General features: G+C 62.8%; 2 protein-coding genes across 2 annotated transcripts; one reads left to right on the top strand and one right to left on the bottom strand.

Annotated features, from left to right (window-relative positions):
- Positions 1-343: 343 nt before the first annotated feature.
- Positions 344-4,006, top strand: LOC115641682 (neuronal pentraxin-1-like). The gene is made up of 4 exons (XM_030545012.1): positions 344-380; positions 2,411-2,658; positions 3,498-3,677; positions 3,797-4,006. Exons 2-4 carry the CDS (start codon positions 2,473-2,475, stop codon positions 4,004-4,006), a joined length of 576 nt encoding a protein of 191 aa, XP_030400872.1. The 5' UTR covers positions 344-380; positions 2,411-2,472.
- Positions 4,007-5,800: 1,794 nt separating this feature from the next.
- Positions 5,801-16,466, bottom strand: CYTH2 (cytohesin 2). The gene is made up of 12 exons (XM_030544879.1): positions 16,361-16,466; positions 14,575-14,722; positions 14,353-14,419; positions 13,839-13,957; positions 12,798-12,878; positions 12,008-12,120; positions 11,702-11,850; positions 11,405-11,516; positions 8,893-8,969; positions 8,466-8,537; positions 7,770-7,924; positions 5,801-7,458 (listed from the first exon to the last, which is right to left on the bottom strand). The coding sequence occupies exons 1-12, from the start codon at positions 16,377-16,379 to the stop codon at positions 7,371-7,373; spliced, it is 1,200 nt and encodes a 399-aa protein (XP_030400739.1). The 5' UTR covers positions 16,380-16,466; the 3' UTR covers positions 5,801-7,370.
- Positions 16,467-17,281: the final 815 nt, after the last annotated feature.

The raw sequence follows: 17,281 nt of genomic DNA, 5'->3' as shown, positions 1-17,281 counted from the left end.
GTCTAATCCAGGGTGGTTCAGATGAGCCAGGATACCAGGGTAGCAGGGACAGGATGGGATACCAGGGTAGATGGGGGCTGATCCAGGGTAGCAGGGACAGGACAGGATACCAGGGTAAGTGGGCACCAAGAGGAGGATGAGGTCTCGCTCACAGTCCCCTCCTCCCACCTCCACCCCCACCCCCCAGCACAGCCGCAACAGTTCCCTGTTCTCCATCTCCCTGCGTGACGCCCTGCAGAAGAAAATCAGCCTCTTGGAGCATCAGATCCGAGAGAAATTCAACACCACCAAGCACTATGACCACAGCCATGAGGAGCCGCACCGCAGCCACGAGGAGCCGCACTGGCACAAGAACGGGGTCCACGGGCCTCACGAGAAGGGTAAGGGGCAGGGATGCGGGGCATCAGCGGATGGATAGCTGGTGGTGGTGGTGGGCATCGGAGGAGCCAAACTAGAGCTGTGGTTGGATGAATAGGACTCGCTGCCGGGATGGACAGAGAGATTACAGAATAGACGGGTGGGTGGCATTGTAGCTACAAAGCTAGGTAGTTGCATGGATGGATTTATGTATGGCTGAATTGATAATTGAATGAATGGCTGGAATCACTGATGGGCGAAGCTATGGATGGAGCGTTGAATGGATGGATGAAATGGTACCTGGTTGGATGGAGGAAAGGGATGGATCTATGGATGCATCATGAATGGGTGACTGAAATGGAACCTGGCTAGAAGAATGGATGGAGCATTGAATGGGTGGATGAAATGGTGGATGGATGGATGGAGGAAAGGGATGTATCTATGGGTGGATCATTGAATGGATGGATGAAAAGGTACCTGGTTAGAAGAATGGATGGAGGAGGTGATGGCTGGATCTGTGGATGGAGCATTGAATGGATGGATGAAATGGTACCTGGATGGATGGAGGAAAGGGATGGATCTATGAATGGATCATGAATGGGTGACTGAAATGGAACCTGGCTAGAAGAATGGATGGAGCATTGAATGGGTGGATGAAATGATACCTGGACAGATGGAGGAAAGGGATGGATCTACGGATGCATCATTGAATGGATGGATGAAATGGTACCTGGATGGATGGAGGAAAGGGATGTATCTATGGATGGATCATTGAATGGATGGATGAAATGGTACCTGGTTAGAAGAATGGATGGAGGAGGTGATGGCTGGATCTATGGATGGAGCATTGAATGGATAGATGAAATGGTAGCTGGATGGATGGAGGAAGGGATGTATCTATGGATGGATCATGAATGGGTGACAGAAATGGAACCTGGCTAGAAGAATGGATGGAGCATTGAATGGGTGGATGAAATGATACCTGGAATGAGGGCTGGCTGGCTGACTGGAATGAGGGCTGGCTGGCTGACTGGAATGAGGGCTGGCTAGCTGGCTAGCTGGCTAAAATGAGGGCTAGCTAGCTGGAATGAGGGCTAGCTGGCTAGCTGACTGAAATGAGGGCTGGCTGGCTGGCTGAAATGAGGGCTGGCTAGCTGGCTGGCTGAAATGAGGGCTGGCTAGCTGGCTGGAATGAGGGCTGGCTGGCTAGCTGGCTGGCTGGCTGGAATGAGGGATGGCTGGCTGGCTGGAATGAGGGCTGGCTGGCTGGCTGGCTGGAATGAGGGCTGGCTGGCTAGCTGGCTGGAGTGAGGGATGGCTGGCTGACTGGAATGAGGGCTGGCTGGCTGGCTGGCCTGAGGGATGGCAGGCTGGCTGGCTGGCTGGAAAGAGGGCTGGCTGGCTGGCTGGCATGAGGGATGGCTGGCTGGAAAGAGGGCTGGCTGGCTGGCTGGCCTGAGGGATGGCTGGCTGGCTGGCTGGAAAGAGGGCTGGCTGGCTGGGTGGCTTGAATGACGGATGGCTGGCTTGAATGAGGGCTGGCTAGCTGGCTGGCTGGCCTGAGGGATGGCTGGCTGGCTGGCTGGCAAGAGGGCTGGCATGAGGGATGGCTGGCTGGAAAGAGGGCTGGCTGGCTGGCTGGAATGAGGGCTGGCTGGATGGCTGGCTGGCAAGAGGGCTGGCTGGCTGGGTGGCTTGAATGAGGGATGGTTGGCTGTCTGGAATGAGGGCTGGATGGATGGATGGCTGGCAAGAGGGCTGGCTGGCTGGGTGGAATGAGGGCTGTCTGGCTGGAAAGAGGGCTGGCTGGCTGGGTGGCTGGCTGGAATGAGGGCTGGCTGGCTGGCTGGCTGGCTGGCAAGAGGGCTGGCTGGCTGGCTGGCTGGCAAGAGGGCTGGCTAGTTGAAGGAACAGCTGGAGGAATGATGGTTTGATGGACGTATCAGCGCATGTGGAGGTGGCTGACTGGCTAGTGGCTACTGGCCAGAATCACATCCTTTTCCCCTGGGGCTGGTTGTGTCCGGCCGCCCCAGCACTGACCGTGTCCCTCTAGGGCACAAGGTGCAGAAGCCGGAGGAGGTTTTCCGTGTGGGCTTCCCCCTTCGCACCAACTACATGTACGTGAAGCTGAAGCAGACGCTGCATCACGAGATCTTCGCTTTCACTGTCTGCCTCTGGGTCAAGTCCAGCTCCGCGCCTGGGGTGGGCACCCCCTTCTCCTACTCCGCGCCGGGCCAGGCCAACGAGCTGGTGCTCATTGAGTGGGGCAACAACCCCATGGAGCTGCTCATCGACGACAAGGTGCGGGGCTGGGGTCTGCCACCGTCAGCGGAGCATGCGATGCTGCAGGGGGCTCAGCAGGGGGCGCTGGGCTGCGGGGAGCGGGCAGGGGGCTCGGCAGGGGGAGCTGGGCCACGGGGAAGGGGGCGGGGAGCCCTGGCGGGGGCGCTGGGCTGCGGAGAGGGGGCGGGGGTGCCCAGCAGGGGGCGCTGGGCTGCGGAGCGGGGGCGGGGGGTGCTGGGCTGCGGGGAGCGGGGCAGGGGTGCCCAGCAGGGGGCGCTGGGCTACGGAGCGGGGGGTGCTGGGCTGCGGGGAGTGAGGCTGGGGGTCAGAAGGGGGTGCTAGGCTGCAGGGGGCCTCGGCAGGGGGCGCTGGGTTGCGGGGAGTGGGATGGGGGGCCCCAGCAGGGGGCGCTGTGCTGCAGGGAGTGAGGCTGGGGGTTAGAAGGGGGTGCTAGGCTGTGGGGAGCGGGGCAGGGGGCCCCGGCAGGGGGCGCTGGGTTGCGGGGAGTGGGATGGGGGACCCCAGCAGGGGGGCTGTGCTGCAGGGCAGGGAGCCCCGGCAGGGGGTGCTGGGTTGCGGGGAGTGGGATGGGGGGCCCCAGCGGGGGGCGCTGGGCTGCAGGCAGCAGGGCAGGGGGGCCCTGGTGGGGGGTGCTGGGCTGCAGGGAATGGGGCGGGGGCCCGGTAAGGGGCGCTGGGCTGTAGGGAGCGAGGCCGGGGGTCAGGAGGAGGTGCTGGGCTGCGGAGAGCGGGGCGGGGGGGCCTGGTGGGGGGCGCTGGGCTGCAGGCAGTGGGTCGGTGGGGGGGAGGCGAGCACTGCCCTTAACTCTTTCCCTGCCACGCACCCACCCCCCCCAGGCTGCTACCTTGCCCCTGGCCATCCACGACGCCAAGTGGCATCACATCTGCGTGACCTGGTCAACGCGGGACGGCGTCTGGGAGAGCTACCAGGACGGGGTGCGGCGGGGCAGCGGGGAGAACCTGGCCCCCTGGCACCCCATCAAGCCAGGGGGCGTCTTCATCCTGGGGCAGGAGCAGGTACGAGACCCCCCCCCATAAAGCCCCCAGGCTGAGAGCATCCACCCACGGGTCCCCCCCCCCATTCCGGGTGGCTTGTGCCCTCCCTGCTCTACCCTGGCCTCTCTGCTCCCCTCCAGGACACGCTGGGCGGCCGCTTCGACGCCACGCAGGCCTTCATCGGGGAGCTGGCCGACTTCAACGTGTGGAGCCACGTCCTGGCGCCGGGCGAGGTCTACAGCCTGGCCACCTGCGCCGGCCGCGCCCGCGGGGACCTCGTGGCCTGGGCCGAGGGCGCCGTGGAGCTGCACGGGGGCGTGTCCAAGCTGCCCTTCAACGCCTGCCACTGAGCCCTGCCCCGTGGGGGGGCTGGAGGCCCGGATGCCTGGGTTCTCTCTCAAGGAGGGGAGTGGGGTCTAGTGGTTAGAGCAGAGGCTGGGAGCCAGGACTCCTGGGTTCTCCCTGGCTCTGGGGGGGGAATGGGGTCTAGTGGTTAGAGCAGAGGCTGGGAACCAGGACTCCTGGGTTCTCTCTGGCTCTGGAAGGGGAGTGGTGTCTAGTGGTTAGAGCAGGGGGCTGGGAGTCAGGACTCCTGGGTTCTCTCTGGCTCTGGGAGGGGAGTGGGGTCTAGTGGTTAGAGTGGGGGGGGCTGGGAGCCAGGACTCCTGGGTTCTCACCAGCTCTGGGAGGGGAGCGGGGTCTAGTGATTAGAGTGGAGGGGTGGGGGCTGGGAGCCAGGACTCCTGGGGTCTCTCCAGCTCTGGGAGGGGAGTGATCTCTAGTGGTTAAAGCAGAGGGGGCTGGGAGGCCCCCCCCTTCCTCTCTTGTGTACATAGCTGTGGCTCAGCCTAGGGCTGGGTGGGCTGTACATACGCTGTGTCCGGTGTCACGCAGCTCGGCGCTGTTTTACGTAGGATTCAATGCTATTTTTTTTTCCCTTGGAAAGGACAGAATAAACTTGCCAAGGAAGCAGCAGCAGCCCCGGCGCCACCTGTGTGTCAGTGCTTTGTCTGAGCGTGCCAAATACCCAACACGCCTCACCCCAGAAGTGGCTGCATCCCATCAGGGGGCAAGGGGTTGCCTTGTTCCCTCTAATTTTTTATGTCAATGTGAAGTGGGGCTGAGGAGTTCGGAGTGTGTGGGGGGGTGCAGACTCAGGGGTGGGACCAGGCATATGGGGCTGAAGGTGTCAGCGCTGGAGTGGGCCCAGGCATGAGGGGTTTGGGGTGCAGGCTCTGGGGCAGAGCCAGGAATGAGGGACTCAGGGCTGGGGTGTGAGCTCTGGGGATAAAGGGTTTGGGGTGCAGGAGAGGGCTCCAGGCTGGTGCAGGGGGTTGGGGTTGTGTGAGGGCTTCAGGCTTGGACTGGGGATGAGGGGTTTGGGATGCAGGCTCTGGGGTGGGGTGTGAAGTCTCCGCTGGGGGTGTGGGAGCTTGGGGGGCAGGGGTTGTGTGAGGGCTTAGGCTGGGGGTGCAGGCTCCAGGCTGGAGCCAGGGATGAGGGATTTGGGGTGCAGGCTGCCCCAGGGAGAGAGGACTCCCCTCAGCCCTGTCTCACCGCCCCAGCTTGGGGCTGGGGGAGAGGTGCCTCCCATGGCCTGCGAGGCACTTGGGAGCCTGCTGCCCAGCCACGCAGCCCAGAGGGACCTTAGATCCCGGCTAAAGAGCCCCGGCATCAGGCTCGCGTCGCTGGCGGGAGGCAGTGGGGACAGACGGACGTCACCTAAGGGCTGAGCAAGGCCCCAGGGTGCTCACATCTTGGGTCAGAGGCTGCCTGCATCATCCAGCCCCCCACGCAGTGTAATAGAACCCAGGCGTCCTGGCTCCCAGCCACCCCTCTGCTGTAGCCACTAGACCCCACTCCCCTCCCAGAGCCTGGATAAAACCCAATTCCCAGCTCTAACCACTAGACCCCACTCCCCTCCCAGAGCCTGGATAGAACCCAACTCCCAGCTCTAACCAATGGGACCCACTCCCCTCCCAGAGCCAGGGAGAGAACCCAGGAGTCCTGGCTCCCAGCCCCAAACAGGGTTTAAGGTGGCGCTGGTTCCAGACCAGTTTGGTGCCCCCTCCGCTAGCTGTCCTGGGTGTTCGATGCCCTGAGTGGATCCCCCCACTCCCACACACGCACCCCCCAGGTTCTACTCAAGACTGTAGTGTTTTAATTCCATTTAAAGTTGCATCCATTAAATCCTTAAATAGTAATTACAAAAACCTGAACCTGCCCTGGAATCCTGGGGCGGGCACGGGGCTGGTGCCAGGCCCCCTCTGTCCACACCAGTGCCCAGGGTGGGGTGAAATCCCCCTGCGCTGGGAGGAGGCGGCAAGTCCAGGGGTCCCAAGCGTGGGAGGAGATGGGTCCTGCTGGCTTGGTCCAATTGCCACGTGGTTGCCTCTGGGAGCCGACGAGCCGGGGGGCTCTCCCAGGATGCCCTGTGATGGCTGATCTGGAAAGGTGGTGGCGGGAAGGGGGCACAGAGATTGGTCCTGGGGGTGGGGGCGGGGGGGTAGAGCCCCACATCTGCTCCCAGCGGCACCAGGCGAGAGGCCGGGCTTTCCGATGGCGCCTTGCGCTCCTGGCAGAAGAATAATCAGGACGAGATTCCACAGCAGGCGAAAGCAAATGGCTTTCGACTTTGGGGGGCGGGGGGTGCTCCCCATACACCCTCAGTCTGTAGTGTACGTTCCTGGAGCCCAGAGGGGTGCACAAAAATGGGGGGGCCCCTCCAGGTGGACCCCAAACTTTAGGGCCAAGAGTGTGTATGTGGGGGTGGAGGGCCACCCCCTGTGGGAAGATTTAAAAATTAGCTGGTGAGGGGCAGGCCAGGGGGCTGGCTAAACTCCCCCCTCCCCTGGCTGCCCCAAGGGAAGAACTCCAGTTCCCCCTGCTGGCTGCGCTGGGGCACTGCAGTGTGCCAGCTAGCATGGGGGGAGGGGATGGCAAATGGGAATGCCCCCCCACCCCATGCCTGGTGTTGCTGGAATGGTGGGGGGCAGGGGAGACCCCAAAGGCAGGGCACCATGGGACGCCACTAGCTCCTGGTGCCCCACCCCAAGGTGAGAGCACAGCATTGTGGGTAAATTCCCAGCCACCGGGAAGGGAAGGGGAGGAACAGTTCGGCAACAGCTTCTTGCACCGAAGGGCTGATTAGTGTAGACAGGAGCTTGGTGTCAGCCAGTGAAAACCCAGAAACCCCTGCAGGAAAGTGCTGAGGATACAGAGTCAGGGCCTGGGTCAATCCAGAGTCACTCCTGTTTGCAATGGGGGCAGGGCCAGATTCTGATCTCAGTTCTCCCAAGGTCAATCCAGAGTCACTCCTAACTCCAATGGGGGCAGGTTTGCATTCTGATCTCTGCTCCCCCAGGGTCAATCTGGAGTCACTCCTGATCAGAATCAGCTGCAAGGTTCTGAGCTGATGGCATGGCAGGGGCCCCAGGCCACAGCCCCCATGAGCGGGGAGGGGAGTGCTGGCCCATGGTGCCCAGGGGCTCCTGGAGAGGGGCTGTATCCCAAGTGGGGTGCTGGGGGGGGGGGGGGGCATTCGGAAGACAGATCCGGCTGGTGGTGCACACAGATGCTGGGGGAGGGGAAGTCAGTGATGCTCTGTCTGTCCGTCTGTCCGTGGCTGGGCCCCCCTGGCCCAGGGGGGTGTCAGTTTCAGCGGCGCCCAGGGAGGTGGGTTGGGGGGGAGCACAGCCTGCTGGCCGGCCCGGCTCATGCCTGCTCCTGTTTCTTCTTGACCGAGATGCGTTTCTTGCGGGCGGCCAGCATCTCGTAGAAGGGGTCCACGCTGACGGCAGCCCTGTGGGGAAGCGGGAGGTTAAGGGGGCCAGGGGATCTCGCTGCAGCCCAGAGTCCTGGCCTTGGGGCAGTCACCCCCTGTGGGCCCCATGGCCTGTCCACTATTGCTGGGAATGCCCCAGCCCCCACATCCCCTGTCTGCCCCCCCAAATGGGGTGGATCAGACCCCCCCCCCCAAATCTGTTCTCCCCTTCCCCATCATGAGCTGGAACCATCCACCCGCAACACCCTGGGAGGGGGCTGGGAGCCAGGACGCCTGAGTTGTATCCCCAGCTCTGGGAGGGGGAGGGGGCGGGTGGGGGTGCTCCTCACTTGATGGATTTGATCCACTCGTCCTTCTCCTCCTGCGTGGGGGCCGAGATGCGATAGACCATGTGGTTCCCCTCCACCACTCGCCCATCGGCCTCCGTCTTGCAGGCCTTGATCAGCTGGCCCTTGTTGTTGGGAATATATAGCTCAAAACAGTTCTGGGGTGGGGAGAGAGACAGAATCAGCCACGGGGCCTCAGGCTGCATCGATTCCCCTCACCCTGGCAACCCGCCCCCCCCGTGACAGGCTCAGCCTCTCAGCAGACTCAGGCTGCATCAGTCACACCCAGGGCTGATTCCCCGCACCCTGCAGCGATGGGCTCAGGCTCTCAGCAAACTCAGGCAATGTCAAGTCATTTGTGCTCGAAATGAAAGCTCATTGCTGAGAGCACAATGCGGTGTAGACGGGTGTAGCCTGATCGACAAGTGTCAAATGCTGCAGGAATGGATGGAGGAAAGGAGGGGTATGCGGATGGATGGGGGGGGGTGTGCATGGATGGAGGGAGGGAGGAAAGGTGTGTGGAGGGAGGGATGGATGGAGGGGTGTGAGTGGATGGCTGGACGGAGGTGGGTGCGCGGAGGGATAGACAGGAGGAGGGAGGAAGGCCATGAAGGAGAGAGTAAGGACAGACGAGGACCACGGTGAACATCGGGGCGAGAAGGCCCAGAGGGGTGGGGGAGCGCAGGGCGCTGCCCTCACCGGCTTGCGAGGATCCTCCACCTCCCGGATGCTCAGGTTCTCCAGTGGGATGATCCCCCGCGGCTCCTTGTCCTGAGTGGGGAACAAAGCCGTAGTCAGGGGAGACGCGGCTCGGCCTGCGGGACGTCCTGCCACTGGGTAGGGAGCTAAGTGGGTGGAGCCAGGGAGTCCTGGGCCCAGGGGGGCGAGCGGCAGGACCCCCTGGGTTCCTGCAGGGGCTGTCTGTGGGGCTCAGCCTGACCCCTGAGTGATTCGGGGCAGGCGGCTCACCCAAGGCTGACCACTAGGGGGAGCACTTGGTCTGCCTTTGAAGAAGATGGCAGCACAGGGCACTGTTAGAGACCAGCCGCCGGGGCCGATGGGCCTGGGGGCGGACACCAGCCTGCAGGGTCCACGGGGCTGCTCCGGGGCGCGGGTGGGGGCTCACCGTGGTGTACTCGAAGTAGTACAGACAGTTGTCAGTCAGAATGAACCAGCGTCTTTTCCACGTTTTCACGCGCCCGCCTGCGGGGGAAGCAGAGATTGGGGGCTCAGTGATGGGGGCAGCTGGGGGTGCGGGCAGCTATTGACCCTATTGGGCCGGTCCACCCAGGGGCAGCGTGAGGAGCTGACCAGGCCTGCCCCAGGGCATGCTGGGATAGACACGGCACCCTCACCCAGGCACAATTTCAGGCATAAGACCCCATGCAGCTGCCCTGCCAGGGCACTGCCGCAGGCCGGGGGGAGGAGGGGAGCCTGAGAAACGTGTCACTGGCAGAATTCTCCTCCCAGAGCTGGGGAGAGAACCCAGGAGTCTGGGCTCATTGCCCCCCCACGCCCTAACCACTAGACCCCACTCCCTGGCTCTAGGAGGAGAGTGAACCCAGGAGTCCTGGTTCCCAGCCGCCCCTGCTCTAACCACACCCCATGTGGCATGACTGTCCCTGACACAAAACCTTTGCAACTTGTGTGGAGATTTCGGGGTGCTTCCGGCAACCCCCCTTCCCTCAAGGGGCAGGATCCCCTGTCCCTCTGCAGCCAGTTCCAATGCTCCGGGGGTCAGGCGTCAGGCTCGGGGCCAATCTCTACTGCGGTGATGTGGATCTAACGGGGTGAGGTGCTATTTGGGGCCAGGGTCCCCACCCCCCATTCCAGCAGCGGCTTCCCTCTCCGTTACCTACCTCCTGGGGAGGAACGGTGAGACCCGAGCGCAAGTGGCATCAGCGGCGTGGGGGTGGGGGTGGGGCGGGGGGGCGGGAAAATGGGGGAGGGAGAGAAAGAAAGAGGGGAGCGGGGGGAAGAAAAGAGAGAAGAGAGAAAGAGGAAAAATCAGTTATATCAACGTGAGGAGGAAAAACACGGTCAAATCACACCCCTGCCGCAGGGATCAGTGCTGGGAGGGAACTCAGGGGTGGAGAATGTCCTTTTTGCTGGGGGGGGGATGTCACAGGGGTTTGATACATAGAGCGAGGGAGGGAGGTGCCTCTGTCCGGCTTTTCTCTGTGAACGACGGCACCCATCATCCCAGATGGCCATCCCCCATCCCGGGGGCTGGGGAGAAGATTAAATAGAACCCAGGAGTCCTGGCACCCAGCATCCACCTTTACCCCTCGGCTCTAACCACTAGCCCCCACTCACCCCAGAGCTGGGAGAACACCCCGGCGTCCTGGCTCGCAGCCCCCTGCTCTAACCCTCTAGCCCCCACTCCCCTCCCAGAGGTGGGAGAGAACCCAGGAGTCCTGGCTCCCAGCTCCTGCCCCCCCAACACACACACACTAACCACTAGACTCCCCTCCCGTCCCAGAGCCATGATGGAACCCAGGTGTCCTGATTCCCAGTCCCCATCCCGGCTCTTGGGAGCTGATCCCTAATCACCCCCTAACCCCCAATCTGTGCCTCCCCCTAGAGGCAGCAATGGGGTCAGGCATGAAGTAAGGTCTGTACCCACATCCCTTCCCCATCACCCTCCCCCACCCTCCACACACACACAGATCCCTCCACCTACCTCCTCCCCAGCAACTCAGGACCCTCCCAGCCTCCTGAACGCCCCCACTCAGCTTTCTCCACCTCCCCACCTGTGACCCCAAACCGCAATCCCCCCAGAGCTCCCCAAATCCAGCCTGTGCCTCTGACTGAGCTGCTGTGGGGTCTGTGCGACCCCCATCCTGACCCCTCATGGCACTGCTAGTCTGGGGACACCTACCTTGAAACTGGGGGTGCTGCACACTGGGGTCCCAATGCCTTTGGGGTGGGGGCTCACATTGAGGGGGAGCAGCTCCCCCTATAGTTGTGTAACCCCCCACCCCAGAACACTCAACTTTGGGGGGGGGAGTTGGGGGGGCAGTGCCCTCAAAGCCCCCATGGGGAAGGAAGCAGAGTCGGACTCAGGCAGCTTAGGGGAGGCCCAGCGCGCAGGGCAGGGACAGACGCAGACCGGGGCCAACTGAAGGCTGGAGGTGGGGGATGGACCCAGGAGACGAGCTGAGGCCGAGTGTTGGGGTGGGGGGGCCACCAGGGACCCAGGAATCCTGACTGAGGCTGGTGTGTGTGTGTGTGTCCCAGGAGCACTAGCTGGGGGGGAAGGTTGGGAGCACAAACATAGACCTCGGAGCCCTCGCCAAGGCTGAGGGGGCTAGAGTGGGACGGACCGAGGAGCACTAGCTGAAATGGGGCTGTATGTGGGGGGGTTTGTTAGCCGAGGTGTTTGTGTGTGGAGGGTGGGGTGGGGAATGGATGGATCCAGGTGTCCTAGCCGAGGCCGGGGGCTGAGTTGGGGGTACGGACCCAGGTGTCCTAGCCAGGGCGGGGGGAGTATTCCTGCAGGTGCGGAAAGAAGGTCGGTGCTTTGAGGACACAGCGGGGGGTCGGTGGGACACAGAGAGAGGAGAGCGCAGAGGCATGCAGAGATCGCGGGGGTGGGGATCGGGTGGTGTGGGAGTCCGGGGGGGTCCCGCTCTCACCCAGCTTGAGCAGCCAGCCCTCCCGGTCCGGGTTGAAGAACGTGTGGGTCAGGTCGTTCCCGTCGTCCTCCGGGATCTTGAACGGCTCGTTCCGGATGCTGTCGTACAGGTTCTGGCGGGTGAGGGGGTGGAGTCACAAAGAGGCCACACCCCACTCAAGGGGTGGAGTCAGAATAAGGTCACACCCCCAATGACAAGAGTCAGTGGCCACACCCCCTTCTCACCAGCAGGCCAGACCCACAGGCCCATCGACCCCAGTATCCCGCCCTGCCCCCCAGATCAGAGCCCCGCCCTCACCCGCAGCAGCTCCTCGGGCAGGTCACCCCCGTCGTTGATGCCCCGGTTCATGGTGATGAATCGCTCCACGGTGGGTTTGTCCCGCACATTGGGGTTGTGCAGGCTGGTGTTCAGCATGATGACGGCGAAGGAGAGCACGTAGCAGGTGTCTGGGGGAGCAAGGGAGGCCGGTAGGAGGAAGCCCCTAATAGACACCACCTCCACCCCAGAGCAGAGAGAGAACTCAGGAGTCTGGGCTCCCAGCCTCCCCTGCTCTAACCACTAGGACACACTCCCCTCCCCACACCTAGGCTAGAACCCAGGTACCTGTGGACTGGAAGACGCCGGGGTTGCAGAGACAGTAACGCTGGGCAAAGGCCTCCATCATGCGGTCGATCTTCTGGGCCTCCCCGGGCAGGCGGAAGCTCCATAGGAACTGCCTGGGGAGACCGAGGGGGAGGCATAAGTAGGGCCCCCCGAGTCCCCTCTTCCCCCAAACCTTCCCACTCTCCCCCTCCACATCCCCTTCCCCCCAATCCCCCTCTTCCCCCAAACCTTCCCACCCTCCCCTGCCCCCAGATCCCCCTCTTCTCCCAAACCTTCCCATCCTCCTCTGCCACCAGATCCCCCTCTTCCCCAAAACCTTCCCACCCTCCTCTGCCACGAGATCCCCCTCTTCCCCCAAATCTTCCCACCCTCCTCCGCCCCCAGATCCCCCTCTTCCCCCAAACCTTCCCACCCTCCTCTGCCCCCAGATCCCCCTCTTCCCCCAAACCTTCCCACCCTCCCCCGCTCCCAGCCCCCCCATCCCTGAAACCTTCCCCTCCACATCCCCTTCCCCCGATCTCCCTCTTGCCCCAAACCTTCCCACCCTCCCCCTCCATATCCCCCCTCCCAGCCCCCACTTTGCCCCCAAACCTTCGCACCCTGCCCATCCCCCCAGCACCCCCTCTGCCCCCAAACCTTTCCACCCTCCCCCTCCACACCCCCTTCCCCGATCCCCCCCTCTTGCCCCAAACCTTCCCACCCTCCATATCCCTCAGCCCCCAGAGCTTCTCCCCCAAATCTTCCCATCCTCCCCCTCCATATCCCCCTGAACCCCACTCCCCCCACTCACCGCAGCGCCTGCACCAGGTTGAGGTCGGTGAACTCGTGCAGGTCGACGAAGGCGTGCAGCACGGCGATGTTGAAGTCCTCCCTGCAGGGGGGGAGGGTGTCAGAGCTGAAATACTCTCCCCCCGTCTGTCCCCCACCATCAGACAGAACTTCCAGAGCTCCCCTCCCTGTCAGAGCCCAAGGGCTGTGCCCCTCCCCACAGGCCCCTGCCCCTTCCCCCAGCTAGTCCCCGATGGCTCCTCCCACTCCCCCAGCTAGTCCCCGATGACTTGGCCCCCTCACCTCTCTCCCAGGTAGTTCCCAACAGCCCTGCCCCTCTCCCCTCTTCCCCAGCTAGTCCCTGATGGCCCCACCCCCTTACCTGTCCCCCAGGTAGTCCCCAATGGCCTTGCCCCCTCACCTCCCCCCCAGGTAGTCCCTGATGGCCCCGCCCCCTCACCTCTTCCCAGCTAGTCCCTGATGGCCCCGCCCCCTCCCCCAGCTAGTCGTCGATGGCCCCGCCTCTCTCCCTCACGTAGTCCCCGATGGCCCCGCCCCCTCACCTCTCCCCCAGCTAGTCCTCGATGGCCCCGCCCCCTCACCTCCCCCCCAGGTAGTCCCCGATGGCCCCGCACCCCTCACCTCTCTCCCAGGTAGTTCCCAACAGCCCTGCCCCTCTCCCCTCTTCCCCAGCTAGTCCCTGATGGCCCCACCCCCTTAGCTGTCCCCCAGGTAGTCCCCAATGGCCTTGCCCCCTCAGCTCCCCCCCGGTAGTCCCTGATGGCCCCGCCCCCTCCCCCAGCTAGTCGTCGATGGCCCCGCCTCTCTCCCTCACGTAGTCCCCGATGGCCCCGCCCCCTCACCTCCCCCCCAGCTAGTCCCCGATGGCCCCGCACCCCTCACTTCCCCCGCAGCTAGTCCCCGAAGGCCCCGCCCCCCTCACCTCCCCCCCAGCTAGTCCCCGACGGCCCCGCACCCCTCACCTCCCCCCCAGCTAGTCCCCGATGGCCCCGCCCCCCTCACCTCTCCCCCAGGTAGTCCCCGATGGCCCCGCCCCCCTCACCTCTCCCCCAGGTAGTCCCCGATGGCCGTCTTGTTGAGCCCTTCTCCCTTGTAGAGGAACCGGGCGATCTCCTCGGGCGTGTTGTGCAGCAGCTCGTTTTCCACCAGGAACTGGATGCCCTGGGCCAAGGACAGAACAGAGTCAGGTGCCCGGGACCCGACGCACCTCGCTCGGCTCCCAGGCCCCTGCCCCAGGCATCACCTCCGCTTCCACCGGGGAATCTGACGCACATGCAGGGACTGGAGATAGAACCCAGGTGGCCTGTCTCCCAGCGGCCCCCCACCAGCTCTAACCACTCACCCCCACTCCCCTCCCAGAGCTGGGGAGAACCCAGGCGTCCTGGCTCCCAGCCCCCTCCCCTACTTGCCCCCACTCCCCTCCCAGAGCTGGGGAGAACCCAGGTGTCCTGGCTGCCAGTTCCCTCCTCCCTACCTCTAACCACTCACTCCTACTCCCCTCCCAGAGCTGGGGAGAGAACCCAGGCACCCTGGCTCCCAGCCCCTTCCACTCTTACCTTTTTAGGATCCATGTTGAATTTCTTGCGGCCCATCCCTATCTTCCGGTTCCTCTGAAGGGTTTTGCTGCGGGTCGGATGGAGAAAAACCACAAGATTCAGCACTTGGAACAGCCCCAGCAGCGTACAAGCCCTCTGGGGTGGGGCTCAGGGGCTGGGTATACGGGGAACCCTAATACAGCGCTGGGGCACGGCCCCTCTGGGGATCAGCACGTTCATTACCTGCCCTCATTCGCCTCCAGACCCTCCACCTCATTCATGGCCTCGCTTAGCTCATCCCGCAGCCGCTGGATTTCCACCAGCAGCTCTTGCTTCCGCCGCCGGATGTTCTCCAGCTCCAGCCGCTCCTCGGGGGTCAGGTCCGGGGGCACTGGGATTGAGACCAGAGGTTAGCCTGACACAGGAACCCGCTGCTCTAGGAGCTAGGGAGGAAGCGGGGCGCATGTGAGTGTTTCTTGACTTTCGGGTGACGCCTGCAGGGTGAGGTGGACACAGGAGCCGTTCATACAGGGATCCCCTGCCCAGTGCAGAGAGACAGCTGCCATAGGGGGCAGATGGGGGGCATGGCCAGGGTGCCCTGCACTGCAGCTATTTCCTGCCTCTGCAGGGCCCATAGGGAGCGATACGATTAGACCAGCGCAAAATCTGTGCATGTTCCAGGCCTTAGCCGTGGCATGAAACTGGGAGCTCAGGTTTGGTTGCCTTCCAACGCGACATCCCAAGGCTTTCCGGCCCCATCCCATTGTTTATTTGCAGCGCAGCACCACTGCTAGCCCCAGCCTCAGGCCCCACGGCACCAGGGGCTGTATGTGGGTTTGTATTATTTGGATCCTGTCGACCCCTGGGAGACCCAGCCCCAGGTCAGGCCCCATGGCGCCAGGGGCTGTACACGGGTATGTATTATTTGGATCCTGTCGACCCCTGGGAGACCCAGCCCCAGGTCAGGCCCCATGGCGCTAGGGGCTGTACACGGGTATGTATTATTTGGATCCTGTCGACCCCTGGGAGACCCAGCCCCAGGTCAGGCCCCATGGCGCTAGGGGCTGTACACGGGTATGTATTATTTGGATCCTGTCGACCCCTGGGAGACCCAGCCCCAGGTCAGGCCCCATGGCGCCAGGGGCTGTACACGGGTATGTATTATTTGCATCCTGTCGGCCCCTGAGAGCTCCAGCCTTGGATCAGGCCCCACGGCGCCAGGGGCTGTACACGGGTATGTATTATTTGGATCCTGTCGACCCCTGGGAGACCCAGCCCCAGGTCAGGCCCCATGGCGCCAGGGGCTGTACAAACACAGAACAAAACTCCCTGCCCCAAGGGGCTTTCAATTCATAAACGCCGCTGACAATCCGGGGGGCGGGCGAAGGACAACGCCGGGGGCGGGGCAGGGAGTCAATGGAGAGGTGCGGGAGGGTGGGGGGGCAGGAGAAACAGTGCTAATGGTTCAGTCCAATAGCACCCTCTCCATAGGGGAATAAATGGTTCAGCCCAACCCTTTCCTCCCGCCCGCCCCAAATAAGGGCGCCCACTCTCCATTATTGGAAGTAATGGTACAACCCAACTCCCCCATAAGCAAAGAATGGCATAGCCCAAACACCCCAGAGGGAATGGTTCAGCCCAACCCCCCACTCCCACTAATGGCACAGTCCAACCCTCTCCTCATTCCCCCTCTGGGAGGGAATGGTTGAGCCCAACCCCCTCCACAATCCCTCCCTCCCCCCATAAGAGAGCTCACTCTCCGTTATAGGAAGCAATGGTACAGCCCAACCCTACCCCATAAGGGGTGGGAATGGTTCAGACCACCCTCCCCCCTTAAGGGGAGGAATGGTACAGCCCAGTCACCTCCCCATCAGCAAGAGAATGGTGCAGCCCAAACCCCCCCCCAAAAGGAGGGAATGGTTCAGCTCAGCCCAACCCAGCCCCGCCCCCCCGGCAGGCAGCACGGAATGGGCGGGGCCCCGCAATAGAACGGGGGGCCCCCAAGAGTGGTACAGTCCCAGGCCCCTACCATAGACTCCGTCCTCCATGGTGCCCGCTCCGGCCCCTGGGCTCGTCCCTTCTGTCCTGCCGCGGCGGCTGCTTCCTCCTGCCGCAGCCGCCCGGCCCGGCACTGAGGGGACCGTCCCGCCTACTTCCCCAGAACTAACCAATGGGAGAGCAGAATGGCCCAAAACCCGACCCCTGTCGCTGAGGACAACCAATGGGAGGAGGCGACTCCCGTCTGAACCCGTCAGCTCGTAAGAATGATAGAGAGAGAAACCAATGGGCGTCAGAAGTTTGCTTAAACCCCGCCCTACTGCTGAGATTGAGCTGTAGGTCGACCAATGAGACCCCGCAATGAGTTCAACGGCCTGCCATACTAGATATTGACATTCAGATTGACCAATCAGTGCCTAAGAATCTAACACACGTCCCCTCCTCGATTAGATCGACAGCTCAAGCAGCCAATGGAAGTCCGAATAGTCCTAAATCAAACTTTGTCCGTCAATCACTACAAATGACAGACAAGCCAGCCAATAGGAGACCGAATCTGCCATTCACAGCCCTCCGACCCTAACTGTGCTCAGATTATGGACTTGAAAGAGAACAGGCTGTTGCTAAGGTCCTAGGGCGGGGCCTTGTCCGTTGCTAAGGGCCTATGGCAATGGATAATTAATCAGCGTATCGTGAATATTAATGAGACCCTTATTAATATTCATCCCACAGGTGGAATGGGCCCTGCCCCCCACCCCATCAATCCAGGGGCCCCGTAACCAGGGCAACCAGACAGTGACAGACACACCCATCAACACCCCCATAGCCAGCCCCATAGCCACCACCTCCCTTCTCTGCCCCACAGATACCCCCATCCACCCTCCCTACACTCCATAGCCACCCCCCTCCTCCACCTCCTACACGCCATAGCCCCCCACCTCCCTCTGCCCCATTG

Source organism: Gopherus evgoodei, unplaced genomic scaffold (assembly GCF_007399415.2).
Source record: "Gopherus evgoodei ecotype Sinaloan lineage unplaced genomic scaffold, rGopEvg1_v1.p scaffold_35_arrow_ctg1, whole genome shotgun sequence".
NCBI lineage: Eukaryota > Metazoa > Chordata > Testudines > Testudinidae > Gopherus > Gopherus evgoodei.
The sequence above is the reverse complement of the archived record's forward strand: the minus strand, read 5'-3'. Positions and strand labels throughout refer to the sequence as shown.